The sequence below is a fragment of the Uloborus diversus genome, chromosome 2, assembly GCF_026930045.1.
Source record: "Uloborus diversus isolate 005 chromosome 2, Udiv.v.3.1, whole genome shotgun sequence".
In the NCBI taxonomy this organism is placed as follows: domain Eukaryota; kingdom Metazoa; phylum Arthropoda; class Arachnida; order Araneae; family Uloboridae; genus Uloborus; species Uloborus diversus.
In genome coordinates this window covers 174784663-174798608 of record NC_072732.1, presented here as the reverse complement: position 1 = coordinate 174798608, position 13946 = coordinate 174784663, and the positions used below count along the sequence as shown (strand labels likewise).

General features: G+C 31.8%; 1 protein-coding gene across 1 annotated transcript in view; it reads right to left on the bottom strand.

Annotated features, from left to right (window-relative positions):
- LOC129216665 (collagen alpha-1(XVIII) chain-like) overlaps positions 1 to 13491 on the bottom strand; it is a 67358-nt gene extending 53867 nt beyond the window's left edge. Inside the window, exons 1-9 of the mRNA XM_054850882.1 lie at positions 13459 to 13491; positions 12567 to 12692; positions 11210 to 11302; positions 9253 to 9387; positions 7796 to 7858; positions 6358 to 6510; positions 4715 to 4906; positions 3950 to 4048; positions 2821 to 2961 (exon numbers count right to left, since the gene is read on the bottom strand). Of these exons, the coding sequence (XP_054706857.1) occupies positions 2821 to 2961; positions 3950 to 4048; positions 4715 to 4906; positions 6358 to 6510; positions 7796 to 7858; positions 9253 to 9387; positions 11210 to 11302; positions 12567 to 12692; positions 13459 to 13491 (1035 nt within the window). The remainder of the gene's footprint in view (positions 1 to 2820; positions 2962 to 3949; positions 4049 to 4714; positions 4907 to 6357; positions 6511 to 7795; positions 7859 to 9252; positions 9388 to 11209; positions 11303 to 12566; positions 12693 to 13458) is intronic.
- Between the last annotated feature and the right edge of the window lie 455 nt (positions 13492 to 13946).

Sequence of the window (13946 nt, the reverse complement as noted above, 5' to 3'; positions counted from 1 at the left end):
AAAAATGGAAGTAGGTGGACGTGAAGTTAGTGAACGAACTATTTAAAAACCGTCAATTAAACTGCGTTATAGAGAAAAAAGTAGGCGTGTGCATTTTGGTCACTATCCGTGTTAGATTTTGTTTTTTAATTATTTGTAGGCCGTGAAATTTTTTGAAAAATAAATGTCTTGTTTGTACTTACAACTGTATACAAACTTCCAATAATTTTCGATTGTTTACAATAGCAGTTATCAAACTTAGCTTTTCAATTGGAATGCAGCTTTTTTCAACTTATTTCACGATGAAGAAAAAACTTCATATTGTGGAGTAATATTTCATCATGCCTTTAAATAGTAATCTCTGTGTGTCAAAAGCTGCATCATACCCGCTAACAGATTTAAAATTATTGCTAGTCGGCGAAGATGCTTCATCAGGTGTATTATTACTCGAGCATTAAGGTAATATAAAATTTCAAATGAATAAATTTCTTTAGATAAAAAACGTAGCAATTTTTTGCAGTTTGAAACAGTTTAAATTTAAATTTGCATTTATTCGCATTTTTTCCAAACTTAAAACTCCAACCCTCCCAAACTGAATGAATTCCGCCGAATTATATTTCCGTGTGGTTTTGCGGATAAAAAAGGTGCACAACCTTTAATTTTAGCACACATTGGCAATCCTAGTATGGTAGTTTATGTGCATGTAAGAAACGTCATGACCATCCCCTCTCCCCCTTGAAAAGCAAATTCCAGATACGCTACTACGCACGAATATGATTATTTTGTAGTTTATTTGAGAAATTAGTATTTTTTACCCCTGTTCTTTGTGAGACTTCAGCGATTAAACTTAGTTGAAGCGAATTATGTAAAGATCCGACGTAAATCATGGAATGGTATAAAGAATATATGCATATTAGCTTAAAAGACCATCCAACATTAAATTGTTGAAGCTTATACATGGATAATGAATGAATTATTGATACCGAATTAATTTTCGTATTTTCTGGGCTGTTCATATGGAGAGAATACTGACCCATATTTTCGCTTTACCATTACTGCTATGGAAATACCAAAGCAAGTAGAACCGTCGGAAACCGCAATGATTCCTGCGTTGCAGGATGCTATTCAAAAAACGCGTAACAGCAGCATTTCTTTTCCGTTCGGCTTTCTTGCCAACATGTTTTACGCTTGTCGCTAATCGATTTTACAGCCACTGTTAAGTATACTTTTTGTGTTGATTGCATTTAAAATATCTCCTGGTGGTAATATGTTGCTGAGCATTTTCATTTGCTTTGAACCAAGGTTCACAAACTTAACGATTACAGTTAATCTTTGAAGAGACTTCATTTAGGGCATTTTTTACAGACTTTTCATTCAGACCAAATTCATAACAATATGAAAAATCGTTATGTCGAAAACAGCCTTTTTATGATTAAAAATGTAAACTTTAATCTCTTAGGATCTTTTTTAAATTCCAAAAACCAACCTATATGAAGTCTTGAGCAATAATTTAACTCTGTGCCAAATTTGGAAGAAATCCGACTAAAACTGTATATTTGTATAAGGAACATACAGTCCCCCCCCCCCCACACACACAAACATACGTCCATTTTTATATTTATAGATACATGTAAAGAAAGCCTTGACTACATCCCTCCCCTTTGAGAGATAAATTCCGAATGCGCTATTGTGCATTACTATGATTATTTTGCAATTTATTTGCTTTATTAGTCGTACTTTTACCCCTTTTCTTTGACAGCCTGAAGCGACTTCTATTAAACCGAATTAGGTTATCGGTTATAGTTGAACCGAATTACTTAAAGATTCTACGTAAATCAAAGAATAGTATAAAGAAAATTTACATATTGCAAATTGGTTTCATAAGGTCATAAGGATCATAGAACATTAAGTTACATTTTTGCTGCAAGGATGAAATAGATGTAGTTTAATAAAAAATAGTTTAATGCTGAAACAGTTGAAGATTGTACGTCAATATTGAATGCAATATTATTACCTTACTCATGTTCGTATTTTATCTGCTATTAACGGGAAAAACACTGATCAAAAATTACACGCAACAATTACTGTTGTGGATTTTATAATTAAACAATATTTAAAACTTATGATTTAACGGTAGCATTCAAATTAAGTAGCAACATGAGCAGCATCAATGAACCCCTGGGGGCTTCGTAGGTCGCAGTTTAAGAAACGATGTACAGCATCATTTTTTATACCTACGGCTTTCTCGCCAAACATGCTTTAACGCTCATCGCTAGACGGCATTGACGGCCAGCGTTCAGGATACGTTTTGTGTTGATTGCATTTAAAATAACTCCTGGTGGTAATATGTTGATAACCGTTTTCATTTGCTTTGAACCAAGGTTCACAAATTTAACGATTAAAGTTAATCTTTGAAGAAACTTTATTTAGGGCAGTTTTTTACGGACTTTTCATTTAGACTAAATTCATAACTATACAAAAATTCGTTCGTGCAGAAAAGAGAGTTTTATGACTCAAAATATGAAATTAGACCTCTTTGGGTCTTTTTAAAATTCCAAAAACCCGCCTATATGAATTCCTGAGCAACAATTTACCTTTGTGCCAAATTTGGAAGAAATCCGACGAAAAATGTGGATTTGTATAAGGAACATACACACATACCCACACACCCACAAACATACATCCATTTTTATATATATAGATGACTACGACTAAAAGACGAGAAAATTAGTCATTTGCCTTAGGAATTTTATTGCTGATTTATAACATGATTTTAGTTAGGAAAATAATATTGTTAAATTCAGAAAATACAGACTAAAAATATATTTAAAAAAAAAAAACCTTCGTTATGATCATGATTCCTTCTTCATCTTCTGAACCACCTACGGGTCCTTTACTTGTACCATAGTAAGTCACGGGGCCAGCCGGACCTGGTGGGCCTCGAGGACCGGGGATGCCTACTCCAGGGATACCAGGGTCACCCTAAATGAAGAGAATAGTTTGTATATATTTTGAATTTATCTTTTTTGTTCTGCAATAATACTACATAAAACTATAATGACAAAATGAGTTTTCTAAATGAGAATACCACTGAATAATTTACTCATTAAATGTTTTAGCAGATATCTCCATTTAAGTTAAATGCTTTTTTGAAGAAATAATTCCATATTCATCACTGCATGAATAAAAATATCATGTTAACTGTCATGTCTACAAATGAACTTAATTGGGGTGGGATGCCAAAAATTAAATTTGACCCCAAAAAAATTTGAAAATGAATAATGCTCGTGCTTAATGCATTGAATCTAGTTTAAATTTTGCGCAAAACGATGGTAATGCACGTAAAATTATTTAACGCAACAATTTAATTCTGTTTTTAAGTTTATTTATTGATTAATTTTTAGATTCATGCGTGTAACACAGATTCAACCCCACCCCCCAAAATAAGCTATAGCAAAAATACAACCGCGAGCTGAAATGTAGCATACCCTAAGTATAGTTGAAACAAACCTAAAGTGGCTTCAGTGTGAGAGCCACGTAGATCCTAACTGTAGCATTATAACAGTACTTTACGTCTGCCCCAAATATGGTCAATGTCACTTGGATTTATCTTGACAGATGAATTTCCAAAACCAAAGCATTGCATTCGTTCTCCCCACAGATAAATTGTTTGTAATGCAAAAAACATAAGGCACCACTTTTATTTTAATCCTTAAAAAACTTAGTACTAGCTTAATATTGACAACCAGTTCCCCCAATTTCAATGCTCAATTATGGAATACTAAATCGCCAGACCGCGAACTTTTCTGCTATTGAATCTGTAAAGTCTAGAACTTTAAGAATAGCATTCAATGCCTTCTTCAGATTTGTTTATAGGTACTGAGACTATCTGGTAAAGGGTTTAAGTATTACGCATTTTATCACAAGTTGATTTCAGTTCAAGAATTCATGAAAAGATAGTTGAAGTTACCTTGGCACCTTTGATTCCATCATGACCAGGAATTCCTGCTATGCCACGAGCTCCAGGCACTCCATGCTCACCTTTAGTACCTTTGTCTCCAGTCCATCCCTGTGAAAAAAAAGTCATACATTGAAATGAAATCATAATAATGTTTTTCATTACAAAAAAAAACTTTTTTTTTTTTCCATTTTATGCTTTATTTATTGAGTCCCTTATTTTTCTTGATGTATAATTCTTCTGAAACAACTAGTTTAAGTACAGTAGCACTTTTTCAATCCGAACAAATTGGGATCGAGTTGAGCTTGGACTATTAAATCGTTCGGATTACAGAAAGTATTCTACTTTTCACATGACCTGTACATAACGACAGCTAGAACATGTCTTAAATGGATCATAAGTGTTACAGAAAAGAGAGAAATGCTTTGCAGCGTAAAATATTCTTTATTTAATTAATACTAAATGCAGACTATAAACAGTATTAATTCTTTTTATCGATAAACAGACAGCACTGTACTTCCGTGCAAAATATGCTAATTAGTCAATGTTTCAAAATTAAAACAGTCACTCATTTCAAGCTAAGTTAGTTTTATTTACAAAATGCAATCATCCTGGTGTTGTTCGGATTAATGAATGTTCGGATTTCGGGGGCTTGGATTAAAGAAATTTTACTAAATGGTTTGCGTAATAAAACTCAAATCTCATTGAAGCAAAGTCGTAACAAGATAATTCATTTTATCAAACTTTATATGATGTAACAGAATCAGGTCTACGTACCCTGTCTCCTTTCAATCCACGAGAGCCCAAATCTCCCTTGTCGCCCTTCTGACCTGGAAATCCTCTTTCTCCTCGGGGTCCGGGAACTCCGGGAGTGCCCGGAATCCCTTGTGGTCCAGGACGGCCTAAATAGGAAGTGAAAGGGCCGTCTCCAGGGGTTCCATACACTCCTCCACCAAAAGTATCATCCAGCTGGGAAAAAAATAATCACGTTCATTTTAAGGAAATGTGGTAAGATTCTTAAAAGTGCAAATGATAAAGAGTGTAAGAATGCATTCATTTTTGATTTATTTGTGCATGTGCTAAAAGCAAAAATAAATGAATAAACTGCAAATGAAATTTTAAAGCATATGAAAAACTAAAAAAGATTGAAAATTTTTATTTCGTTTTATTCATTAACAAGACATTTTTATTCATTGTCAGTTGATTTTATTCGTAATTACATCGTTTTATTTATTTGAATAAGGTGAATAAAGAACTTAAACAACGCAAATTCTCAAAACATTACCAAAAAAAAAAAAGCTACTAAGAGTCTTTTTATAACAATTAACGCTCAAAATACAATTAAATCATGGAGCTAATTATTGCTGTAATACTTTTCTTTTTTACTACGATCAGACTACATTAAATGAATGAATGACACATTTTACGAACAGTACGTTACTAACTTTTGAACAAGAACGAACGCATCTTGTCTCTATCACACCAAGTTATTTTAAAGCCAAGAAATTTAAAATTAAATACAGTGAGATCCCGGTAAAATGGATACCAATACAACTAGATATTCGTTTCAACGAAATAAATTTTTAGTCCTGATTTAAGTTCTATTGCATTGATTGAATAGCATTGCAACAAAATTCCCTTCACAATAAACAAAGTTTTTAATCTCATGAAGTTCGTTGTAACGGGATTTACCCGTGCAGTAAAAAAAAATCCGTTTATAGTAGTTAGCTAAAATTGTTTCTGAATCTATTTTTTTACTTTAAATTTAGCAATATTTCAAAAAGATAGATATTAACACGAAATATTGAAGAAACATTCAAAGTTTTGATTGATGAGTTCAATATGAATAAGACAAATTAACACAAAATACTGGGAAATATTAAAATTTGTTTGTTGGATAGTTTTTGAATGTCAATCCTATTAATAAGTCCCGGCTCCAACGTAGCAATCATTAAAAATCAATCATTAAAACATTCTTTTTTGAGTGGTTATTTGATGTTTGGAAATGCAGTTTGTGACAGTTTGTAAAAAGGGGGAAATAGAGGGAATAACAAAAAATGTGGTATCACACATTTTTAAAAAATGATACGTTACTCTAATTTAACGTGACGTAGGACAAGGGAGTAGGAGCGTGGCATAAGGTGAAGTGTGACTTTTTGTGACTGAGAAAGGGTAAAGGGGGGGGGGGCGGTCAAGTATGTTGAAAAGAAGTGTGATATCAATCCTGATCAGCCCCTTATGTTATTTTCGGAATACATGTTTCTAATCGTTAATTCACTGAAGAAAAAAAAATCAAAAATTACCAGTTTATGCATTTGAATTAAGAGCATTAAAATAAAAATTTTCCTTTAGTGGATAAAAAAAAAGACATAATTTTTATCATTTAAAAAAATGAAGACACTCAGGGAAAAAAGTCCTACGTCGAAAATGCTTCCTCTGTGCGAAGTAGCTGATGCAGGAGGACCTGGAGGACCAGGTAGGCCCCTGGGACCAGGAGCACCAGGTATACCATCCAGCCCTGGTTCACCTTTTAACCCCATGCCTCCTGGAGGACCCATAAGACCTGGAAAACCCTGAAATGAAAGAAATATAAAATATACATTTAAAATTTGATTGAAAGAAGATAAATAATAAAATCATAATCTCATTTCTGTCAAATTCGTTTTCACAATCAAGAATTGTCTAATAGTGATAATTTTGCATTAATTTTAGCTTTATTTTTCGAATTATTTTTTTCATCACCAGAAGAAACACTGCTAGCAATTCATGGATTGACATTAGCTTTTGTTTATTTTTCGCAGCAGTTTGTTACGTAGATAAATATGACGATAATTCTTTTGCTCGCGTGAATCTTATTTTGGAAAAAGATAGACCCGATAATAAATGATTTTTGAATGAAATGATACTTTTGTTTTAACATGCGGTTTCATTTTGTAGTAACTACAGATCAAACTGTGGTATTTTCTTATTTTGTATGCGTCAAAAGATCCAAATTTTGCAAGTTTTTCGAGTTATTACGTGTATTTTTGGATGGTTTTGAGGGGGAAAAATATTATAGACGTAATTTTACCTTTGCTATAATGACGTGGAAGAAATAGCGTGAAATTCTTTTTTTAAGTTTGAAAGATTTTTTCAAAGCTATTTAATTCCTGATAGAGTTTCGAATATTTTTATAACGAAAAATATTCTAAATTTTTGATGAATTTCAACAGAAAAACGAAGGTTATGTATTGTGATTTATTTGTGCATTAGATATTCAACTAAATTGAAAAGAGTCATGTGAGTAAAAGATTATTTAATTCTTAGCCATGTAGTTGGTTGAACCAGTCAGAAAGAATAGTTTACTCCTTACGCCGTCTGAGGTCGGAGTGAGATCAAAAAGCAATGTTTTTGATTGATCAATTAGTGTTCTAAAATAAGATATTTTAAACAACTTTATTTATAATCGTTCAATTGCAAAATTTTAAGGTGCTGAGGTTTAAATTTGAAACCAAAGGCATTCGTAAAGGAAAAATTAAAAAAGTTAACTTTGGGTTCTCCAATGAAATTTAGAGCACCTTAAAAAGCAATTTTAACTTGTATTTTCATTGGTTATTTCAAACTAAAAAGTACTTTTTTTTTCGTGCAGTGATTACGTTCGCTACTTGTAACGAAGTTCAATAGCACTCATAGCAAACTGAGTATGCATCTAAAGTAAAAGTTTCCGCTACGCCTCATGAGTATTAAAGGAAATATGAGCGAACAAATTTAAAATTTAAAACGAATTAAGTTTTGATCGCTTAAAATTATTTGAACATCAAGCAGGATTTTTATTCCTTCCAGAGTAGAGCTAAAAAATAAAAATATCATGAACCATACTTTTTCTCCTTTATGTCCTGGGGCACCAGGAAGGCCTATTTCTCCAGGTGGTCCAGGCATGCCCTAAATGAAATCGCAAATGCTTGATGAGTAAAACGAATTGACTTTAAAGTTTAATTAGAAAAAAAATAATACCCTCATCAGAATATAATCCCCATTGTCTGAAAAACTATTTTACAAATTCTTCTAATTTACAATTACTGATTAAGAAAATAAAAATAAATCATTAAGAAATAAACCATAAGTGTTTCATGAAGAAAATACTCAAAAAAAAAATAAAAAAAATAGTTTTAAGGAAAATGGGAAGGACTTAATAACAAGTACATGAAATACACCGCCAGCTCAGTCATTTCCAACCGAGGACTGCAGTTTCGTGTTTATTAGCATTCATCAGCCCGGCATAGGAAAGTGATTGAGCTGGAGATGGAAAACCTCTTAAGGAAGCCAAGAATGCCAAACAAACTGGTAGCTAATATTCGCACAGACCAGACGAGTGACCGAAGCAATGGTTCGGTTCAACTCGAAGATTGAAGGCAGGGCAAGAATAATCTAATGGGCGATAATTTACTGAATATACCATGCCTTGCCTTCAATCTTCGAGTTGAACCGAACCATTGCTTCGGTCACTCGTCTGGTCTATGCTAATTCTATATTAGCTACCAGTTTGTTTGGCATTCTTGGCTTCCTTAAGAGGTTTTCCATCTCCAGCTCATTCACTTTCCTATGCCGGGCTGATGAATGCTAATAAGTATGAAACTGCAGTCCTCGGTTGGAAATGACTGAGCTGGCGGTGTATTTCATGTATTTCTGCTTTAGCCCTGGCTAATGGGCGATAATTTACTAAATACACTTAATAATAAGGTTGAATAAATACGTTTTGTGTTTGAAAAATAAAAAAGAAATATTACACAAAATTGCAGATTACTGCAGACATGTGTTTCGGGGTTACAGAGTAACCCTTTTTCAATTAAAAATAAGTGAATTATTAAAAGACATCCGATAAAAAACATAATTTATCTCAATTTCTGTCTAAAATGTTTTTTGCACTACAGAAAAGTTTCACAAAAATTCATTAAATACCATTCAACGACTGAAAATATTCACTAAAATTCGAAAATTCGCTTGATGACTAAAAATTTTTTTGGAATTTTAAAATTGTCTCCATATGTTTAGTAACTATCCTTCGTGTTTGAAAACAAATTTAAGAAGAGGTTCGTAGTTTCATTTAAAACTTAGCTCAAGGCGGTCACTAAAATGTCTTGATGAATGAAAACAAGAGTTTTCCTTTGATTGGGAAGCATTTATTCTGTGAAAGAACAACCACAAAGACAGTCATCGGCCATTAATGAACAATATTCCATATTGGAAGGTTGCAAGTGTATAATATTGATGTAGTTTGCATTAAAGACTGTAGTGGTTGTCGAAATTTAAAATACGCATTAGTGATTAGTATTTACCGGGTGTCCGGGTATGCCTGGAATTCCATCTCTACCATCTTGCCCAGGAGCACCTGGTGGCAAATCCAGCGCAGATATGTTGCACTGACATTTAGATGCGTCATCCACATCCAGTGTGGTGCTAAAATCACTCGGCTAGAGAAAACATGTAAAAATATCTGAGTAAAATAAGCATACATAACGGGCCCCATACTGTTAGCGCGTCTTAAGATAACCATGTTGAAAATACATAAGTATTTATTTTCACCAATTTTTTTTAATAGCACTTACAATTTATGCGCCAGCATTTCTCTATTAAGCTCTTAAGAACTTTATTGCATAGTACCTTATTCATTAAAAATAAAACAACTGTGCTAATAAAGGTCCAAGAATAAGCATAAATTGAATGCATATACATGAGTAAAAATAATTCAATTTGTTACCAATAATGGAACATCATCACATTACACTTCATTTTCTTACATTCTCATTATTCAGAAATTATATTCCCATTTAATAATTTAGCTTCAAAATATTTAGTTCTTTGTTTTATATTTAGGGAACCTTAACAAATTCGATATTTTTTGAGTTTACGTGAAAATTTATGGCTTCCTTCGACTCTACCTTTCTCAACTCTAAATCACCTTCAACTGTGTATGCTGTTTTAAAAACAATTTAAAAGTAATCAGGGATTATATAAGAAATGAAATAAGTTTCAAGTATTTATTTCAACCTTTTTTTTTAGTTAACAATTCTTTTTTCTTGCACCATTATTTCTCTATTAAGTACCTAAAAACTTTATTGAGCATTTTATTATTCATTAGAAATAAAACAAATATACTGATATAGCTCCAGAAAAAATATATTTATATACTTAATATGTATACATAAATAAAAATAATTTAAATTCGTTATGAATGACGGAAATTTATATTTTTAGTCACACTGAAACTGTCATTCATCATAATATTTCATTTATTTTTTTTGCTACGATATCTTTTAACGATATTAAATGCGACTGAAACTGATTCTAAGATTTGTTTTTTAATGGCACAGGAAAGTGGTGATAAAAAGTAGAAACAAGATTTTATTTTCAAACATTATTTTTGTTAAGGCGTTTTTCTTATATGGTGACCCCCTGGTAGCTAACGATTAAATATGGCGCATAAATAACCAACTGATTCTCTTAAAAATAAATTATTTAGTTAGTGGTATCCAACCTACAGCCACCAAAGCTGATCCATGTGACTCGTTGTTGTGATCTGTGTTACGAATCGAAAAAATATATTCTGGAATCTTCCAAAACAACTGATCATCCTTATTCGGTGTTAGGAATGATTTTGAAATTTTGAAGTAAAAAAAATCGGTTTCTGAAAAAGAGATGGAATTTCCAATCAATAAAATAAGTGTGTACTAGTAATGATAGAAATAATTTTTTGTTAGTAATTATTTTCCCTTTTCTTCGTTTTCCCACGACATCTAGAAAAAAAATAATAAAAAGCATATTTAAATTTTATATTTGTTCTGGCTCGCAAGATTCATCTTGTCATGAGGTGCGACCCTTGGCTAAAAAAAGGTTAGACACAGCTGATTTAGGTGATTCTACAAATGTGGGAAAGTTCGTACTCCACACTGATGTTTTTATTATATTTAGTTCTAGCAAAACTTTCTTATGGATACTTCTTTAGCGCTGTAATTCCAATATTTAACTTTGGAAAAATTTTAGTTTTTTACCATACGAAAATAAAGGAAAAAACGATTTTTAGTGATAGGTCATTGGTAGATGAATAGTATGTAAATTTAAAATCTATCGTAATAAGCGATTTTCAAAATCTTGATTAAGTCAGAAATTACAAAAACTGTCAATTGCAGAAAATAATTTAAGACTTTTGCATAAGGCCTTAAAAAATCTACTGAGATCATTATTAAAAAGATAATTTCTACAATGGAAAATGTTTAACGTCGTAAAGTGACTTACCGGGCCTTCTCCAGATCCAATATCAGGAAATAGCCAATCCTCACGGCTGTCTTTCCTTTTCCAACGAGGATTCCCAAAATAAATGCATTCCCCCTTTATGAAAAGAATACGATTTTAGTTCAGAAATAAGTCCAAGCAAGGAGGAACTTAAACTATGCAATTATAAAATTTCGCTTTAGTGCGGAAATAATTGTATGTAACTAAAACGTTTTCCTTGGAATCACACTGATCAGTTCCTTGGAATCACACTGATCAAAGGATCAAATGATCCTTTTTTTTTCAAATCAAATACACTTTTTTATATTAAAGACACATAATCATCCTAAAGTAAAATAAATATAACATTAAGGACTGCTTAAAGTTATTCTTTATCCTTGTTTCAGCATTAAGTTATGAAGTAAAATATATAGTTAAGTTTAGTTGTACTTTATAAAGTAAGACTCATCTACTGCAGAAAATTAATTTGCTTTTCTACTTGTTCAATTATTAAAGATTTTTTAAGTTACTGTTTGCATTTTCTGCATTTTCGTGAGAAAATTCATTTTTTTTAAAAACTAGTAATTGAATGCTCCTTAAAATTTATCCCAGTTCCTTATTTTGTAGTATACCACTAATGAAATTAGCCTTTCATTACAAATAAACTCTTGTACCTTAAAATTATCAATACGAGAGAGTTGAACTGGTCTCAAACAAAACTCAAGGAATAATAACAAAATGCAAAATAATACAATTTTCAAAACTGAAAAAAAAAAAAAAAAAAAAAAAAACATCGTTATGTTTAAAAACTATTATTGCAATAAAGATTCGTTTATTTTTTATTTTAATCAATTGCATTTTACACATATGCATTTTCATACAGTACATTCGGGTTGAAGTGTACCCAAAAATCGAAGAAATTGACGTTGAATTTTATATTCTATTCATAGAACCTTTTCTGCGGAAACCAAAAATTTCCTGCTTGCACACCGTTACTTCAAATTTTGGCTATGATTTCAAAAATAAGGAATCGGAATTCAGATAGAAGATAATTTTAAAGAAATATCTCCTGATGATTTTTTTTCCTTTTAGTTTTTCCTATACTATTATATATTGTTATCTTAGCACCATATATATCATTGTTCACCTTTGCAAAAAAAAAAAAAAAAAAAAAAAAAAACTATAATACTACTTGACCTTTAAGCATTCGATAGTTTTAACTTATTTTTCTAATTTTTGTAAAAATAGCGTCAATTATGCTTTGTAATTGGCAATAATCATAATTTTTTATCATGGTTTTATTTAAAATATTTTTGAACTGTATTTAAAACTACTGTATGCAAAAAAAAAGAAAGAAAAGGAAAAGAGAATTTTCTTTTACCTTTTCACCTCGAGATCCGATTGGTCCGGGTGGTCCTGGTGCTCCTACATCTCCCTTTTCTCCTCTTAAAAGCTCTATTTTAGGTGGCAGGAAATGTTCTTCTTCATTTGGATTGAAGAAATGAGACTAACACGAAAAAAAAAAAAAAAAAAAAAAAAACTAACGTTACAAAATACCCACAAAAATACATATAATGGAAAGAAGAGAAAAGTTGGAAAACTACAGAGCTTTTGGTTTAAATTAAACAGATAAAGTGCATTCAAAACTGTTTTGACTCATTCTGGAAGGAAAAAATTATTTAAAATATTGCCGTCAGTAAATGGAAAATGTTCATCTGGAATTATTGCAGAAAAAGAAGAATTATTAAAATTGTCAAATGTTAACAACTTACTGTCAATAAAACAGTATTTGGAACATCGAAATTTGTTAAATAAATTGCAAAATTGAAGTATTGCAATGTTACAATTTTACAATATTGAAAATTTTCAAGATAAACATTTTGTAGCATTCCACTTTTTTCAATGTTATGCTTTGCTTTATTAAATTATTTTGAAGCAAAAGTTCAAATGGAAAATGATCGAAGATTTATACTAACCGTTGCATGGGATCCCTTATGTACTTTGTATTCTTGCAAATGTTCCTCATGATGAGCTGCAAGTAAATGTATGCAAAACGGGTCTTTCAGTGTGAAATAAAATAATTAATATATTTGAAAATTAATTTCGGTTCAGGAAGTAGAGGGAAAAGTATATCTTAAGATACTTTCAATACAGTTAAAACCATCAGTTTTATTATGAGTTTATATAAATCAAAGAGTTAAAGAAAATCAATATTTCAATCTCAAGTCAGTACATTAGTGAATGCGTATTTTGAACAGAAGCATATCACTTACATTTTGAGGGAGCATGACAAATCCAAACTCCATGGGGCAAACAAAATTGAAATTTCTTTGAACTAATGCATTATGAAATGATACGATCCCGAGTAGCATCAACTCATCGGCCGATCATCGGCCGTTCATCGAAATCCGATCAAACTTTGATCGGTCGATGATCGGCCGATGATCGGATTCCGATGAGTTTTCATCGGAAATTGCTCCAATATGTCTCATCGGCAATAGTAGAATCCGATCATCGTTATCCGATGAGTTTTGCTCCCTATACCGATGAGATTTGGAGCAATATACGAGCAGTGTTTTTCCGAGGCGATGAATTTTGGATGAAAATACGATGAGATTTGGAGCAATATACGAGCAGTGCTGTTCCGAAGCGATGAATTTTGGATGAAAATACGATGAGATTTGGACCATTATACGAGCAGTGCTGTTCCGAGGCGATGAATTTAGTATGAAAATACGATGAGAAGTAATAACAACCGCGA